The sequence below is a fragment of the Sciurus carolinensis genome, chromosome 11 (assembly GCF_902686445.1).
Source record: "Sciurus carolinensis chromosome 11, mSciCar1.2, whole genome shotgun sequence".
Classification (NCBI taxonomy): Eukaryota; Metazoa; Chordata; class Mammalia; order Rodentia; family Sciuridae; genus Sciurus; species Sciurus carolinensis.
In genome coordinates, this window is record NC_062223.1 from 33,079,070 (window position 1) to 33,097,252 (window position 18,183).

The 18,183-nt window shown below is 53.5% G+C and overlaps 1 protein-coding gene across 2 annotated transcripts in view; it reads right to left on the reverse strand.

Annotated features, from left to right (window-relative positions):
• The window catches only part of Creb3l1 (cAMP responsive element binding protein 3 like 1), a 34,237-nt gene extending 21,097 nt beyond the window's left edge, over positions 1-13,140 (reverse strand). For both annotated transcript variants that reach the window (XM_047517538.1, XM_047517539.1), the window contains exon 1: positions 12,587-13,140. In XM_047517538.1, the coding sequence (XP_047373494.1) occupies positions 12,587-12,688 (102 nt within the window). In that variant the 5' untranslated portion in view covers positions 12,689-13,140. The remainder of the gene's footprint in view (positions 1-12,586) is intronic.
• Positions 13,141-18,183: the final 5,043 nt, after the last annotated feature.

An 18,183-nucleotide genomic window follows, 5' to 3' on the forward strand; every position in this document is an offset into this window, starting at 1 on the left:
ATCAGATGTGATCAGAATAACACCTTTCAAACTGGCACACTCTGGCTGGGGGTGTGGCTGAGTGGCAGAGCACTTGCTGAGCACGCAGGAGGCACTGGGTTCCATTCCCAGCACCACACAAACAGACAAACAGACCCAACAGACATGCACACGCAGTCACTCCAGACATGGCTTCACAAAGGCACAGTCGTGGTCAGTTTCACACAAACACAGCAACATTTCATATGATCACAGAGCTAAATGCTGATTGTGCCAAGCCACGGGTCGAGATGACGATGTCATGTGAGACCCAGCAAAGGAAATTTGGGAGTCTCAGGCTTGCCTGGGGCTGGGACAGTGAGAGCTGGGACTGGAGGAGGGGCCAGCATGGGGATTGAGGTGGGGTTTTTTGTTTTTGTTTTGTGTGTGTGTGTGTGTGTGTGTGTGTGTGTGTGTGTGAGTGCGTGCTGGGAAAAGGAAAGGAACCAGAAAAGGGCAGGCTGGCACCCACTGTGGGCTGCCTCTGTGCAGAGCGGAGAGTCCTGGGGAGGATGTGTGTCTCTGCACCCCCGGCCCTGGAGTCTAAGCCTCTGGGTCCCTCTCCTCACACCAGTTACCCTGTCCTGGCCAGGCCACAGGTCCCTCGGGTTCTCAGCCAACCCCTGGCATCTTTTGACCAGGCTGCCTATGTGCTGTGGCCCAACCCTGGGGCGGGCGCCAGGCACTGTCTGGGCAGGAGGAAGCCATGGCAGCGAGTGCTGCTGCCCTGGGTTGGGATTAGCTGTGACTGGCACCACTGAGAGCATAGCAGCCCATGGTCTGGCTGCTGGAGACGTTGGTCCATATATAGTGGCCAGAGGATCTTTGTGGGACAGCTCAGGACACTGGAAACAGAGTGCCAGGGCTGGCACTGGGGGGCCTCTGGAGAATAAGGGCGATCTGCTGCATTCATGTATCCATCATCAGTATGGTATTTGCTGAGCACCTACTGTGTGCCCAGAGATGAACAGGTCTGATTCCTGCTCTTGAAAGACTTCCTAACTAATGGCACGACTGCCTCACTTATGGAGGTGAATCCATGTTTCAAAGAGCTGCATTAAGAAGGATCTTCTAAAATCCTAAAATGACCATGTCATTTCCCTGCTCAACCTCCATTGATGACTCCAAACTGCCCTTAGGATGGAGACCAAGTTCCTTAGTATAACTTGAAGTGATCCACTTACATTGCCTCTGTCTTGTGTTCAATTCTTGTTCTTATCTCCAAAGCCTAGGGTACTCAGGTAGGCCTCAGACATTTGCTGACTGACTGGGTCAGTGAAGGAATGTCAGTCAGCTGAGGGTCCGAGGCCCTTTTTCTGCAGCAGAGCCTCCAGGAATGACTGTCCTACGTTTTGCTCCCAGGCCAGCTTGCTCCTGCTCCAGGCAGAATTTCCATTTGCTTGGCCTTCTTCCCTCAGCTCCTCCCTGGTATGGCTGCTATACCCATTCTCCAGGTCATTCGTGCCTAGGAAGGCTCTTTGTTTCTAAGCCCCAGCCAGACCAGCTACCAGAGGAGCACAGACCCACTCAGTGCTGAGGAGCTAGCCTCAGGCTCAGTCCAGGCCTACGGTATAAACTGGGCCCAATGGCCAGCCAGCCGGAGCTGCTCTGGGGCCCTGGCCAGCTGGAAGACCTGCTCGGCTGGAGCCTGCCGCCTGGCTCGGGCTGGAATTCCCTTGGCCTCGTCCCTCTCCTTGGTGCACTCAGTGCTGGGCCTCTGGCTTCCTCACGGTCCCAGCCTGTCTGACTTGTCCTTGGGTTTTATTTTTGGAAGAAGTGGTATTCTCTCTCCTTATTTACTCCAGTCCTTCAGGGAAGGTGTGGGACCCCTGGGCTCAACTGGGGATCAGGCTGTGACTCTAACCCCTAGGGTCCGGATGGACCTCTCCGGCCTCCAAAGACTCTTGACCCACCAGATGCTCCAAAGCTAGCTACCCCTGCCTCCTCCCCCCACCCAGTGTGTGACGAGTGCCTGCCCCTGTCCTTCTTGAAGAGCCCCAGGATGGCCAAAAAAAATCATTACAATTTTAGAGCACCATTAGATCTTCTTCCTCTTATTGGCAGGAGCAATATAGTCCAATGGTTATGAGCAAGGGAGGTGGCAGACCTGCTTCTAAGCTGGCTCTACTACATGCTGTGCAGCCTTGGACAGGTTATTTAACCTCTCTGAACCTTAGTCTCGGCTATGAAATACTTACATTTATTCTATCAAGTTGTGAGGATAAATTGAGGGAACATTTGTAAAATGCTTTAAACAATGCAGGGCACATAGAAGGCTCTCATTCAATGTAACTATGATTATTATCATAGAGGAGGAAAACTGAAGGCCAGGGATGGGAGTGGACTTGCCCAGGATCACACAGCTCACGGTCAGCAGCTCTTTCCAGAGGGCTCATTTGTCTCTATCTCCTTTCCAAGGAGAAGGGAGGGGCTGGCGTTAGCCCAGAGAAGAATTTTCTTGAGTCAGTCAGATGGACAAATCCCCTGTCTTCTGTGTTGGCCTCCTGTCACCCTGCCCAGGCCCACCTCTGGCTCAGGCCTTTCCTCTGATGTCCCAGGGATTCTGCCTTTCCCACTGAGGGTGAGGGATCTGGGGACACCATTCTTAGTACTGGGCCCCAAGGTGGACCCCAGGCCAGGGGACTCAGAGGAGCAGGGAGTGCTGGGTCCTGACATCACAGACTGGAGAAGCTCGAGCCACAGCCCTGTGGGCCAGCTGGGGCCCTTCCAGCACGTCCAGATGTCTCAGGAATGTGCTGAGCTGGGAACTACCTCTCGAGTTCCCTCACCACCCCCAACCCCGCATCCCTCATCTGCTTTGCTCTGACTCTGCCTCGGCTCCTCCCCCAGCCCTTCCCCTCGAATCCTGCCTGGGCTGGAGGGGGCCTTGGTGTCCACCGTCCCTCCCTCGGGCCCCTGGCCACAGTCCAGCTCCCTCTCAGTCCTCTGAAGGGGCTGTCAGAGGCAGGAGACCTTCCCCTACCGCAGACCCCGGAATGACTGTGTGGGGTGGAGGGAGATGGGAGCGGAGAGTTCTGATAGAGCGGGCCAGATCCCAAATGTGGAACTCATTTGCAGCCCTGGAGAGAAAGGGGTGAAGGCTTTGGGGCAGAGGGCAGGACTGGGCCTCCTCCCTGGGAGGACTGAGAGGGGCTCGCTCTGGGCATCTTCTCCCAGCTGAGGGCTTGGAGGGCCAAGGAGGTAGGGTGCCAGGCTGGGCTGGGCCCAAGAAGGGGGTTCAGATCCTTCTAGGCCCTGGGGTTAATGGAACACGCTTTGCCTGATAGTGGAGGGTCCTGAGCTATTACAGGGACTTGGGGAACCCTATCAGGGTGCTAGGGTTGGGCCAGGGGTCAGGACATGGTTCAGGCGGGGGATCCCAGCGCCAAAGAGGGACAGCCCTTCCTTCCTCCCCAAGCCGCCTGGCTCTGAGTGCTAGGAGGAAAGAGCCACAGGGAACCGGTGCTCCTGGCCCAGCGTGAGTCACATCAGGGCATGGGGTGGGAATGGAGGAGAGAAAGGGGCTGGGGCCGGCCACTGCCTCAGGTTGCCCTGGGCTCTGGGAAAGCCCACAGTGCTGTCTCCCCTTGGGAAGAGTCCCTGGTTGTCCAGACGGGTTGACAGCAGAGACACCCCTAATGCCAGCACCGAGACCGCTCAGAGGAGCTGGGGTCCACCACTACCTTGTCCGTTCCAGAACTATCACGGGCTCCCTCTTGCCCACTGAAAAAAGCCCCAGCTCCCTCACATGACATTCAAGGTCTGTCGTACCCTGATCCTAACTTGCCCCTGCAGTAAGAGCCCCCTCATCTTCTCCTCCCTCCAGCCTAGCTGGACCGACCACTCCCAGCTCCTTAACCCTGCTGGGATCTTCTTTGCTGCAGGGACTTTGCCACGGACATCCTGGTGCTGGGAAAGCTTTGCCCTCGATCTCCTAGTTCCAACTCCTTCCATCCTTTAAGGTCCAGCCCACACTGCATCCTCCAGGAAGCCTGTCCTGATGGCCCAGTTTGAAGAGTCCTCTTCCTCTTATAACTACCGGAGCATTTGCAGACTACTGGGTCACTGGTTAAAATTACGTCTTGAATTCTATGCACAAGGGGACCCACTTCTCCTTCCAAACTTTAAACACTGCCCCACTCCTGCACTTGGTGTTAAGCCTAGGGACTCCACGTGCTAAGCAAGCGCTTTACCACCGAGCTACATCTCCAGCCCTTTTTAGATTTTATTTTGAGACAAGGTCCACTAAGTAGCCCAGGCTGGCCTTGAACTTGCCATCTTCCTGCATCAGTCTCCTGAATCACTAAGATTATAGGCATGTGCCACTGCATCCAGTTTAACTTTAACTTTCTTGAGGATAGGATGTAGGACAGATTCCATCCTTGAACCCTCTGTAGGACCTCAGACAGGGCCTAGCACATACCATGCCTAGTAGTAATGATAATGATAATAGTAATAGTAGCTAATAATTATGGGCTGGGTTCTGTTCTAGTTTCCTCGCAGGCAGGATCTCATTTAAGCTTCAGAAGATGAGGTAGGTACTGTGAGTGCCTCACTCTGTGGGTGCGGTAGCTGAGGCACACAGTCATCATGGGGCTACAACAACCCTGGTGCTGAAGAAACAATCCTGCCGCCCCCTCCCAGCACCTAGTACAGCACCCAGTAAAAGACCAGGTTTAAAATATGGGCCCACCAGTCCATGTGTGGGATCCACACCGAGGGCCCCTGTTTTGCTCCTTCCCTGGCTGTTCCTCTCCTGACGCCCAGGAACACAGAGCACTGAGAAGGGACCTGGAGGTTTTGGGGGCTTTAAAAAAGGGTCACCTGCAGAAATAGAAAAATAAGATCCCTGTGATCAGGGCATCTTGTAGGGCTGTCGTCTACATGCTGTCCAATGCTGAAGACCTTCCTTTCAGGCAGTGACAGTGACAGAATAATAGCAGCAGCTGCTGCCTGCAGAGGGCTTACAGTGCACCAGGCCTTGTTCTAAGCCCTAGGGAGGATTTCTAATGGACTCCTTCCAAGAACTCTGTTTTACCATCTTCCCAACTTTAGGCATGAAGAATAAATTTAAAGGGGGAAAGGCACTTGCCACGCTGACACAGACCCAGGGTGGGGAGAGCCAGAACGCCCTCCTGGGGTTGTGCAGTACCAGAGTGGTCGCTGATGGCCACCCCACTCCAACCCACTTTGGTACATCCCACCCTGCCAGCTCTTTGCCTCTGACCTCGCACCTGCCAGGCTGTTCAGGGTGGGCTGGAAGGAGGTGCCCAGTCTCAGGACTTTCCTGTTCCGAATCTGCCCGGAATGGGTGGATTCAGGGTGTACTGCTCACCTCTTGCCCAAATTCAAGTGGCTTTGAGAGCCCAAGATATTCAGAACTGGTTCTATTTCTTAAGCTGAGTAATGGTTCCCAGGTTCTCATTTTATCATAGCTTACAGTGCAGAGATATGCATTTTATATCTTCTCTTAGCACACAATATATTTCATAATAGGAAAGGCCATCAGGATCAAGTGCAAGGTAAAGGTGGGATTGTTGAGATCCACCACTTGAATGAATGAATGAATGAATAAAATATACCTTTAAAAAAAGGACCATCAGGGCTGGGGTTGTGGCTCAGTGGCAGTGCACTTGCCTAGCACGTGTGAGGCACTGGGTTGGATCCTCAGCACCACATCAAAATAAATAAATAAAGGCATCAGGTCCATCTACAACTAAAACTATGTAAAAAAATAAAAAGGACCATCAGAGCTGGAAGTACGAAAGTGCCCTTTCTTTCTTTCACTGTTCACCTGCCCACCTACCAACCATCTCTCAGCCCCACCCATTCCACCCTTCCGTCCACATTTGCCGAGGCATCCATTCATCCCTCTGCGATCCACCTTTCCTCCCTCCCTCCTGCTTCCATCCACCCAGCCAAGACATAAACATTTCCTGAACACCCCGTCACTAGAGCTACAGCTAGAGAATAGCCAAAGACAGTGAACTGATACTCCCTACCTTCACGGAGCCCCTAGTCTAGTTCAGCAATGGGGTAACCAAGGCCCAGAGAGGGGAAGTGACCCGTCCAGGCTCACACAGTGAGTTGGGGAACCCAGGTGATGAGGAGTGAGGGCAGGCGAGCCCCCCAAGCCACTGCCTGGGAGCTGCCTCCCGGTTCTCCGTGAGGGCCTGAAGGGCCTGGTCCCTCCTTTTCTGCTTTCATTTTTGTTCTTCTCTTGGATGGGGTAGGGAGGGAGTGGCTGCTGCTGTCCAGCTGTTATGTGGGACCACACATCCCAGCCCAGATGTGTCAGCCTCTTTGTGATGGGTGAAACGGCTTCTGGGCCAAGAGCCAAGGGCCAAGGACGCAGCAGTGAGGGCTCTGTCCCTGGAGAGCTGGGGGAGGAGGCACTGGGCTGGCGGCAGGGATGCTCACTCATGCTCTTAGCAGTCAAGTTGACCTCATTATGACATGGTGTGTCCAGGCTGTGGGGATCAGGATCTTTGACTTTCCAAGGAAAGCGATGCCGTTGACATTTTTCCTTCGAGGGTCAGAACTCTGGACCTTATCCTGCCTCTCCCAGTTTCTCCTGAACCAGAGAGTCCCACTTCCACATTTCCCCCAATCCTGGTCCAGGGTCCTGCCACTTATTTTGGCTTCCCCTGGCCTGCTCAAGGGGGTTACACAGAGTTCCAGCCAGAGCAATGCTCATGGTCTTGACTAAACTCCACCCAAATCTTCCTCCTCTATCCTGCCCCCTGGAGCGCTGAGACTTCCAGAAGAACAGCCTGTTCTTCAGCATCTGGAGCTGGTTTCTCGAGGGAGGTTCAAGGGCAAGCCAGGTCCCAAAGAGAGATGCTCTGGGAGGGCCCGGGTACCAGGACTTGCAAGAGGCATGCTGCATGGGAAGGGGAGGACACGCTGCCAGAGGTGTCCTTCGTAGACCTTCCTGGGGACTCTTGGGAGCTGTGGAGGGCAAAGGTGTGAACTCCCAGAAGGACCAGGGAGCCGCATCCTGAGGTGGATAGAAGTGGGGGATGCAATGGGGGGTCTGTCCAGGAACTCTGGCTCCGTCCCTAAAGTGCCAGCTATCTACTGTGCCCTGAGAATAGCAGAAGGTGAGGATGAAGGCCGGGAGCCTCTGACGTGTGGGATCCCAAGTTTTCCCTAGATGGCAAAGCTCACACCAGAACAAGAGTGGGGAAAGCTAGCTTCCAGGTCTTTCTCTCTCTCTTCCTCTGCTCCCTCCACAGGACGCCTGCCCTTGGACAGAGTTAATGGGGTCCTTCCAAGTCTCTGCATCAGGGACAGTAATGCCTGCACGTGCTCCATGAAAAGGCCACAGCCCCCGTTCTTCCATCCAATAACTCCTTTGAAATCGGGGCCAGGAGTAACTGGGGAGGGTGCTGAGGTCACTTTGGGTGACCTTCCATGACCTCTTTCTCGGCTCAGACTCCCCAGCAGGGGGTCTCCTCTATTATGGCGCCCACTGAGGTGTCCACACTCTTTGCTTCCCCGTCTTTCTCCTTCAAGTGTGAGTGTCTGGAGGGCCAGGTATGCCTTCTTCTTCCACGTGTCCCTGGCACCTGCAAAAGTGTCCCTTTGGAGTCCAGGGGCTGAAGGAATGGCCATGTGTTTTAGTGCCCCGGAAGGCAGAGGTGTGCTGGGCTGGGCTCACACAGATTTGGGGACAATCCAGCATCCCCACCACCCTCAGGGTGGCCAGGCTGTGACCCTGAGGACTCTGAGCCCCTTCTGGCATTGCAGTGCCCCTCTTGAACCCTCAGGTCTGTTCATTGTTGTTTTAACAGTTTTCCCTTCCTCTGCAGTGGCTGACCCAACCAAAAGTAATTTTCTCTACAAATACAGCAAATCCTTAAATAGAGAAGTATCCTCTGCCATGTGTCCAAAACTGGGTTCCTGCTCTGTGCTCAGGACCCCTCTCATAAAAAAATAAAAATAAAAAAAAAAATAAAATAAAAAAGTGGGCAAATCTCCTATTTTGCGGAACTGGGAGGGAGGGCAGGCCCCTGATGCTCCTGAGGGGCTCCCGGTTTGGCTCCTGGTGCACAGGAAACTATGGTGTTTACTTTTGTGTTTTCAGTGACAGTACAGAGCACCTGAAACACACTGCCTTTAATCCTACAGAAACACAACTCCATATTTTACATGATTTGGAAATTGTAGACTTGACTTATTGCATTACGGTGAGTGTTATTATGTCTGGCATTAGCATACTACGCTAGGTTTAGGGCAATGCATGAAACTGACAAGTTTGGAGCTTACTTTCTCACGGAGGAAAGAGGCAATAAGTCAATGAAATAACTACAAACTTGGATAAGAACTGAAGAAATCAAAGGATTGACAGAAAATAATGCGGGGGGGATGTCCATTTTAGGTTGTTGGGAAGGCATCTGTAAAGAGGTGATATTTGAGCTGAGACCAGGAGGCTGCAATGGAATGGACTGGGGATGCAGGGGGCAGCATTTCAGATGGCAGGAACCACATGTGCAAAGGCCCTGGGGTAGGACTGAACCAGGCCTAGTTTTAAGCTGGTGAGCACTGAGAATCCTAGAGCAAGTCAAGGAAGAGGAGACTGAAGAAGACAAAGCCCCAGAGCCAGACTCAAAGGTAAGATCTGAGCCACAAGTTCAAATCCTCTATGGGGTAGCCAGTTCTAGTCTGTCCTAGACCAGGGGCTGCAGAGCCCATGCAGCAATGACAACTCATCGGAAACTATGAAGAGCACTTCCTGAATCTCAGAGATGGTGGAAGCTGCAGGACACTGATGACCAGGAGCAGATGGGCTTAAGCACTCCCTTCTCTTTTCCCTAAAAAATGTTGAGTCTGGCCTGGACCTCATTCATTCATTCATTCATTCATTCATTCATTTATTCACGCAGACCTCCAGCCATCAAGGGTGCTAGGTGCTGGGAACAAAGAGCAAAGCCCCTGCCCTTGAGGAGCTTGGTCCCTCAACAGTGGAGACAAAAACAAAACAGAAGAGACCATGCCTGAAACTCAGTGTTTTGGTGGAGGAGTGTCTGAGGAAGTCTTGCTTTTTGAATAGGAGCCCTAAGAGTTGGGCTCCTCCATTAGCTTTTCTTCATCCATTCTTTTCTAGTGGATTCCACTCTTGAGATCAGAGTGCCCTGGCCCTCTGTCCTCCTTCCTGTCCTGAGAATTTAAAGACACACACACACACACACACCCTCCCCTTCTGAGGGCTGTAAAAGGCCCACCCACACAGGCACATCCAAACACACATACTTCTCTAATCTCCCTAAATCCTCCAAAGGCTGGGGGTGGGGGTGGCTCTCTGCTTTCCCCAGTCCTCTCAGGAGAAACCAGGCTGGGGATCTGGGGAGCAGCAATCAGCTGTAGCCCCCCCAGCTGCCTTCCCCTGGGCTGGTCCCTGGGTCTCCGCCATTCCCACACCTGGCTCCCCAGCTGCTTCGAGGTGAATGAGTGTGCTGGGCAAACATCCCTGTGGCTTCCTGCTGCTCCCCTCCGAGACAACAGAACTCTTCCTTCTCCTCCTCCTTACCTCCCCACACCCTCCCAGCTGGCGCTCCTCTGGGATCCAGAGCCAGCCCCCTCTGGAGAAACAGCCATTCCTTCCTTTTAGCAAGATGTGGGTAAGACACACACACTTGGTGTCTCCACTTCCTGGAACCACGACCCGCTCCCCCTCTGCTCCTCTGCTCCAGTTCTCAGCCCAGACCTTCTCTTATGGATGCCAAGGGGCTGAAGGATTGATCACAGGATATAGTGGAAGAGGGTCATCAGGAACTGTGGGACAGTGACCAGGGGCAGGGAGGAGAAGCCCCCGCATGGGGCGGGAGGGGCGGCACTTCCGAGGGGCCTCTGTTGAGAATCATGCACAGGAGGAAGAGCACCTCAGGCGCTGCAAAGGCACACGCCTTGACCCTGTGTGTTAAGGCTCCTGCGCGTGCCCGTGTTTCTCACAGACTGTTTTCAAGGTGAGCGTGCATTTTGGTTTTTGTTTTTAGAGCAACGGTGCACGCAGGTTTTCCACATGACCTAATGGCCTAAATCTGGATTTTTAAGGAGAGTGAAAACACTTTTCTTCATCTTTTGTACCTATACTGTTTCTTTCCATCCTCACCTCTGGAAACATTTTCCAGTCCTCTTGCAGAATGAAGAGGGCGTTGGGACCGAGTTGCTATGGGATACCTGCTGGAAGGGACCCTAGCATGGAAATGAAGCCTTAGAGAAGGAACCCCTGGAACCTCACTACCACCCCCATCCGGTCTCTGGAACAACTCGTCTGTGGTCCCTTATATGCCAGGCCTTAGGCTTCATTAATCTTTAATTTTTTTTTCACTAAATCTCTATAGTAATGCCGTGAATGCAGCAAATTATGTGCATATATGCATATGGCATAATGAATCCTGCTATTATGTATAATTATAATGCAACAATAAAAAAATAATGCCATGTGGAAGGTTCTGATACCATTTTTCAGATGAGGGAACTGAGGCCCAGAAGAATAGCCACTTGTCTGAATTGCCCAGCTGGCTGGTGGCAGAAGTATAATCAGACACAAATGTCCCGAATCCTAGCTGGGAGATCTTTCTCTGTGCTCTTAGAAACCCTTTCCTCTCTTCTGCCTGGCTTGGCCTTGTCCAGGCACCAGGGCAGGAGTGTCCCCAGCAGTGCTTTCCCTCCCCAGTGTCCACATGCTGGTTACCACTGTCCGATCCAATCAGGGCTCCTTTCCTGTGCTGGACCAGAGGAGCAGCTGGGGATGCAGGGCTGAGTAGCAGAGAGAGGCTGCAGGCGGGGCAGAGTCCATTCAGAAGAAAACCCAGCACGGAGCTGCCAAGGGTTGAGGGGAGCTCGCAGGAGGGCTCAGTGGCACCCCTTGACCAGATTGCCTGAGTTCCAACAAGACCCCTTCGTTCTTACCAAATTTCTTGCCAGAACCAAGGTGTGGGGGGGTGGATCCCTAGAACCCTGCTGTTTGATTCCTAGGAGCGGTACCAGAACTATGTTTAGAAAGTCTTGACCCAATCTTTCCCCATTTTACAGACAAGGAAACTGAGGCCTGGGTGGGGGCAAGTGGGAGACATGGCCCAAGCTCACAGAGGAAGCATAGGCAGGATTGGACTCCAGTCCTCTCTTCCCAGTGTAAGCCCTCTCTCTTTGTCTTCTTAGCCTGTTTGTCTGATTGGGACAAGGGGCCTTCCTAAGAGAGTGGGTGACATAGATGTGCTGTATAAGGGAGACCAGAGAGACCTCAGACCTCATGCCTCCCCAATTCAGGTTCCTGTCTCTTAGAAATGTATGCCCACATCAATGTCGGCACCTGGGACAGTTTAGACGGAAGTGCAAGATGCCCAAGTCTTTCAAGGACTTGGCTCTTGTCTGACCAAGTTAATTTTAGTCGGAGAAGGTAAAGGCCAGCAGGTGGAGGCCCTCATGTGCTTGACCAGGGGTTGAGTGAGTGTGTGTGTGTAAATGCATGAGTGTGTTTGTGTGGCACAACTGGTGGTTCACTGCTGGGGGGGGGTGCCTCATTAGACTCCCCAAGTCCCCCACATTCCTGACTTCAGGGCAGGCCCTTCTGAACCTAGATATTTTCTCCCTTACTGAGCCCGTGCGCCTCCCCCATGGAGGCCTAAGGTTGAGCCTGAGAGAGGGAGGGAGGGAGGGAGGAAAGAAAAGAGAGAGCCACGTTTCCTTAGGGAGGGAGGGGAAGAGAAAGAAAGGAGAAAGACAAGCCCAGAGACAGAGATGGTCATGAAATCAGAGGGGACAGGGGAGAGGGACAAAGACACACACACACACACACACACACACACACACACACACACACACACGGAAACTCTTCAGAGACATGAGGAACCGAGACAGAGAGCAGTGATCTCGAGACAGAGATGGAGAGAAAGGTCTCCCTCCTGAGCAATCACCCTGTGTTACCCTGAGACTCAGGTTCCTTTCTGGAGGCCTCGGTCCTGATTCCTTGGGGCAGCCAAGGAAGCACCTCTGTTTCTGGGTCTGGCTCAGAACCTGGGTCTGGCTCTGACCCGCTAGGAGCATCGGGTCTCCGGCCCTCTGAACGCGCCCCTGTGCGCCCCCCAGCGGAGATACAGAAGAGAAGCCTCCGAAGCCCTAAAGGGGGCGCAAGAAGGGGGGCCGCCACTTTGCACGGGACCAGGTCCCAGAACCCTGGGGCGGGTAGGAGACAGCTAGAAGACACGGGTGGGGGCAGAATTGGTGTTTCTCAAGCTCATGTTGCAGAATCTGGTGCCCTGACTCCTCGAAATCCTCTTCTCTTAGAAGGCGGAGGCCAATATATGCACGGAGTGAACCCCTAGGAGCGGCGCGCCCTGGCCCAAGCTTCAGACTCCGGTTCAGGATCCGGGTTAAGGGAGGTGTCGAGGGACCTACTCGCTAAATCTCAGAGCTCTAAGCACGTGTCCCTCCAGGATACCCTGCACCCAGCCCCCTCCCTGGCTGCTGCCCAAATGGTGTGTAGTCTGGTCTTTCTGGGGGCCCCGGCGCTCCGCGACGAGTGCCGCCGAGTTGTGCAGTGGGAAGGAGACCCTTCACTTACCGCATTGTTGAGGAAATCCGATTCGTTCAGATCCCCCAAGTCCAGGAAGCTGGATCCGGGGAACAGCCTGTCGGCCGGGAAGGGTTCCAAGACGGCGTCCATCGCGGCCGGCTCCGGGGACCCCCTTGGCGGGGCTCCCTCACTCCAGGGCGGCGGCGAGCCCAGCACAGAGCTCCTGCCTGAGCGCGGGCGAGCGGGCGGGGGGCAGGTCCCGGGCGAAGCCCCGGGGGAGGGGCGGGCGGAGGCGGCGCGGCCCCGGGTCGGGGGCGCGGGGGCCTTAGGACAGCGGCGCAGAGCGGGCTGGGCTCAGGGGCCCTGGGCGCACCGTGGGCATTTAGCCGACTCCTCCTCCTGCTCCTCCCGGGGCACAGCTGCCTTCCATGGGGAGCCCGGGGGTGGGGCTGCGGATTGGTGGAGCCCCCCGGACCGGGTGGGAGCCGGGGGCGGGGGAGCTCAGCGCTCCCCCGAGACTGGGTGGCTGCCGGCCGCGGCGCTTTCTCTGCGTCTCCCTCTGCACGGCTTCTGTCACTTTCTTCTCAGTGAAACCGGGAACCCCTGGCTGGTTAGCCCAGCTGGCCGAGGCGCCACGCCCCCACATCAATATTCACGATAACTCAATATTAATGAGAAGGGGGCGGGACCTGAGGAACCGCCCCTCCCCTTTTAAAGAGACCTCTGCAAACCAGTCTTCCTTGCCAGTCTCTGTTCTCTGACAGCTTAAGGAAGGGGCTTAGAGCAACATCGTCCTGCAACTGATAAGGGTGTTCCTGGAACATGAGCATCTTGTGAAGGCTTTACCAACCGCGTTCCCATAACTTGATGAGGAAGCCGTTATTTTTATTCTCCCAGCTTTACTGCCAAACCCAGTCAAGCAACTCCATTTCACAGGCTCCTCCAGAGACCTTCCCTCAATGGGGACGATTTCAGCTGCTTAACTCAGCTCTCAGCTCTCCTCCAGGAAACCTTCCTGAAGCCTCAGGGTGGAGCAGTTACCACCCTGGACAGTGTTGTGCTTACCCCCTTGTTTCCAGTCTCTTGTGATAGAGTTGTTGTTTGCGCACATGTCTATGAACCCCCCACCTCCCTCCCCCGCTCACACAATGACACTCCTTAGGACAAGAACTGTATTTCCTGTGTGTGGAAGGGATGCATGAACAGTAAGAAACGAGGTGAGTACCTCTCTCATCAATCACCAATGGTTCGGAAGAGCAGGAAGTTGGAGAACAGCTGCTGTGGAGTCTGGATGAGGGAAGGTGCTGGCTGGCTGCACATTCCACAGGCACCTGACATTCCCAGGTCCCCTTGGATCCATTACCTAAGTGGCCTGCCCCTGCGTACAACTTAATCTCTTGAAAGGGCTGATAAACAATCACCGAGCACCTGAACAAATGGAGGTGTTTCAGAAAGGCACACCCTTGGAGGGCTGGCACGCAGTTTCCTGCCCAGAAGTCATTTATCGGATTAAATTTGTCCTCCTTGTTTGGGTAATGAGCTCAAGAACCAAAAGGCCTTTAAGTAGAGATGTCATAGCAGCTAAGCCACTGGGTATCACAAAAATTGTTCTCTCAGTGCCAAAACGGGAGAAGGGCTCACAATGACCCGTGACAACAGTTGTTTGCTAGCCAGGTAGGCAGGTGGCTTTTCCTTCTTTTCATGACCCAGTGGACACAGTTCTGGACAGTGAAGTTCTGACCCTTCAGGCTGTCACATGACTATTAGCTCCTGGGCCTCCTGCAGAGTTCGCTTCTGCGAAGAAGTGGAAGAAGTCCAGATCACAGCCCACACTTTGGGGACTCGCTTACCAGCAATGCACTTGGACAAGTTGGGTGGGTCAAAAAGACATCAGTTTGCTTTTAGAACTGTGCCAGGGTGAGGAGGCCCTGGGTTCACTGTGAAAAAAGAAATAATGGCTGGTGGAATTCGGGTATTTTCCCCAAATGCATCACTTCTGGCTAGCTGGGGACCCCTGAAAACACTGACAATGTGGCTGATCCTTCTCAGGGCAAGGGGAGTGGTCACTGGCTGGACGAACAGGCTGGTCTGCTGTGGATGAGCTCGTGGCAGCAGGTGTCTGGAGTTCTGGCTCCTAAGCTGGAGTCCCTGAAGGCCCCCAGGAGGAACCAAAGTGCCCCTTCGCCTGAGGTTGGCTGGAAGTCGTGCCTGTGTCCCCCCAGCCTGCTCTGTAATTAGAGACACAGGTACCATTTAAATGATTGGGGAAGATTATATAGTTTTAGATAAGTAGGATTAGAGTGTCCTGTCTTTCCTTATTCTTACCCAGGTGAACACCCCAGGAAACCATTGAAAATAATCCTGGGGAGACATTCTGGTTCCGGCACTCCTGTGGAGTCTGAGAGACAGGATCTCCCAAGAGAAATCCTGGTGAGGGGGAGGAGGGCGGTGTGTGGGGGGGGAGGCAGGGCAGAGCCTGGCGTAAAGTAAGAGCATGATCATTTTCTCTCTTGGAATGAAGGGGACGGCGAAGCCTGGCTGAGATGAGGAGGCCGGAGGATTGGTTCATGCATTCTACGAGCATTATTGAGCATCTACTAGGAGTGCCCTAGACCAGGCGCTCACTGGAGGTGCAGTGACTAAGAACTTATGTCCCGGAGTGAATGAGGGATGGCAGAGGTGGGTGGAAGAAAATGTGAAGCGTTTTAAGATGATAATTTCAGATAGTGGTAAGGACAATGAAGAAATACAGTAGTGTGACTTGACTGTGGGTAAGGCAAGCCACGCGTGAGCTGAGAACTGAATCATGAACTGGGGTCATTTGTAGGGCAAAACGGAGAGAAAGGCATTCTCTTTTTTCTTTTTTCTTTTTGTGCTAGGGATTGAACCCAGGTCCTTGTGCATGTGAGGCAAGCAGTCTACCAACTGAGCTATCTCCCCAGCCCAAGGCACTCTGGACAGAGAGAATGGCACACAGGGGGGTGGGGACAGGAGGGCAGCCAGTGGCCCAGGAGTGACATGAGCATGGGAAACTCCAACACCCCACACAAACGGGTACTGATGGCCACACCAAGGACACGGTTCTATTCTGTGTAAGCACTGACAAGAATTGTGCCAGCTGCCCCTGCAGCCTGCTGTCGGGTGTGGTCAGCAACAGGTCTCTTCCATTTCGGCTTGGGGATTGAACCCAGGGCCTACTGCATGCTAGGCAAGTGCTCTCTCCCAGCGCGGCGTGCCCCACCCGCTCTTATCTCTTCAACATTTTCCAGGAGATGGGATGACGCGGCTCACTGGGTCTGAAGTCTGGCTTCTGGCCCAACAGAAAGGGTTCGTTCCCTCCCTGCTGGTCCCTGGGCCTGCTCCCGCGCCCATTCCCTCCCCAGGCTAGGCAGACCCCACCTTCACAGCCCCAGATACTTCAGAGCAGGGAAAGCAGGGGCAGCAGCCCCTCCTGTTGAGGACTCAGGGACACCTGGTCACTGCTGCTCCGCAGCAGCTGTTCCAGCTGTGAAGCAAAGGCATCCTGACACAGGCACTGGAGGTGGGAGCAGAGATCAGCTTCCTGCCTGTCCCAGGTACTGAAGGTCAGGAAGAGAGAAAGGGTCCTGCCAGGCCAAGCCGTGAGCAGGGGCAGGGATAGTGTGTGTGTGTGCACGTTTAGAGGAGTTGGGGTCTTGGCAGGGTGTCACGCTGACACCCTGGGGGAGTCTTTGACCTTCTCTGGGTCTCGGTTTCCACAGCTATAAAATGGGGAGGTGCTCATGCCCTCTAGGGTCCTGTCTTTGCCAAGGATCTTCCAAATGTGCCCTCACCAGGACAGGGCCTGGGAAGCTGGGGGAAAGCCTGGCGCTCAGGTTTCCAGGTCCTCCCAGAGCCTCCGGGAGGGTGCCAGGCAAGGCAGGTGTTTACATGGGGAAGGCAGGCCTGGGGTGGTGGTGAGAAGGTCGCCCAAAGTAAACCTGCCTTGTTTGCCTGGATTGTAAAGGAAAAACGCTTTGGCACACTCTAACAGGAACTTCGGAGAAATGAAAACATATCCATCCTGGAGATTAGGCTGACTTCCGGGGTGCAGACGGAGCCCTTTGTTCTCTTGTGGGTCTCTAAAATGGGCCGCACGACTTCTCTCCCTGTGCCCCCACCCTGGGCTGGAGTTGGAGTCCAGGAGGTGGCGGGGCTGGGGGGCACTTCAGACCACAGCTGTCACTCACCTTAGGTGCTCCTCTCCACCCTCTTAGCCTGTGGTCCTTTCCTCTCTCCACCCTGAACCATAAAAATACCTGACAGTTATCGAGAACTTGCTTTGTGCCAGGCACTAAATATATTATCTTGTTTAATTCTTGGAACAAGTTTGTAAGATAAGTATCAGTTCCAATTGTGAGATGCACTTTTCATACATTATAATACCTCTGAAGTCAGACTTATAATTAATGGCATGTCATAGTTTAGTGGACTTTTTTTTCTTAATGTACAGAAAATAATGGATGCACCATACATTAATGCCTTATAAGATTCAGAGGAAGATGATGTCATTAGCATCCCCAATCTGCAGATGAGAAAACTAAGGCTCAGAGAATTTATACTCCTTTCTTCAACAGGCAACCAAGACCTGGACTAGGGCTGGCTTGTCCTGGGCCCCCTCTTCATGAGGCAGAGCTAGGATAGAAAGCTGGGCCTCCAGCCTTCCAACCAAGGGCCCTTTCCACTCACCCCAGATGAACTGGGTTTGCTCACTGGGGAGAGGCAGGAGCTGAGGGGTGAGCCTTCCAGGACCTTCCTCAGCAATGAGTGATTCATTGGCCACCCTGCCTTAGAGAAAAGCCTTAAAGATAGATTTTTTTCCTCTTTAAATTCTCTGAAGACTGAAGTTCCTTAAGGACTAAGAAAACACTTGCCTCCTTTCCAGCTTCTTTTCCTGGTAATTGGTTTAGCGTCTTTTTCCCTGAATTTCTGCTCTACTGTCCCATCTTTGGACTGGAGGCAGGCCCGCCCCTTGGCCCTCTGTTTGCCTGCTGCCTGGGGAACAGCTCCACCCGCTTCCTGCTTTGCTCTCCTGTTCTTAATTCACCCTTCTTTCCTCCAGCTTGAATCACCTGCACCAACTTTGCTTCTAGATGCTTCGATAGCCCAGGCCACCTGGCTCCATCCCTCAAAGACATATACTCATGATTCTTGAGTTCCCCCAACTCCTTTGCTTGTTCAGTCTAAAGTAATGAGGGAAAAATCAACAAAGCCTCTTTTTTCTCCTTCCTGCCTTGAGAAGTCCTCATGTTGGGGACACTCCCTACAAATCCTGCTCCACCTAAGACTGGCAGAGCAAAACTATGAACCTAAGAGGAAGGGCAGGGGCATGGAAAGTTGGAGGCCCTACTGTGGTGCTGCCCGCGTCTCCCCAGGCCTCGATTTCCCCAACCTCCGAGGCTGGTGAGGCCAAGGTGGCTTGTCACCAAGAAGCAGAGAGGCAGCATGGGGCCTTCAAATCAGAGGCTTTGCTAAAACACAACAACCCCAATTCAGTTCAGTAGAGAATGTTAACAGGCAAGAATAAGCCAGGGTCTCAGAGTTTTCCCTGTCAAATGATCATTCTAGACAGGACAGGTTCTCAGATTCTGTCCTACTAGCTCAAACTGTGGGACTTGGTTTCTCTC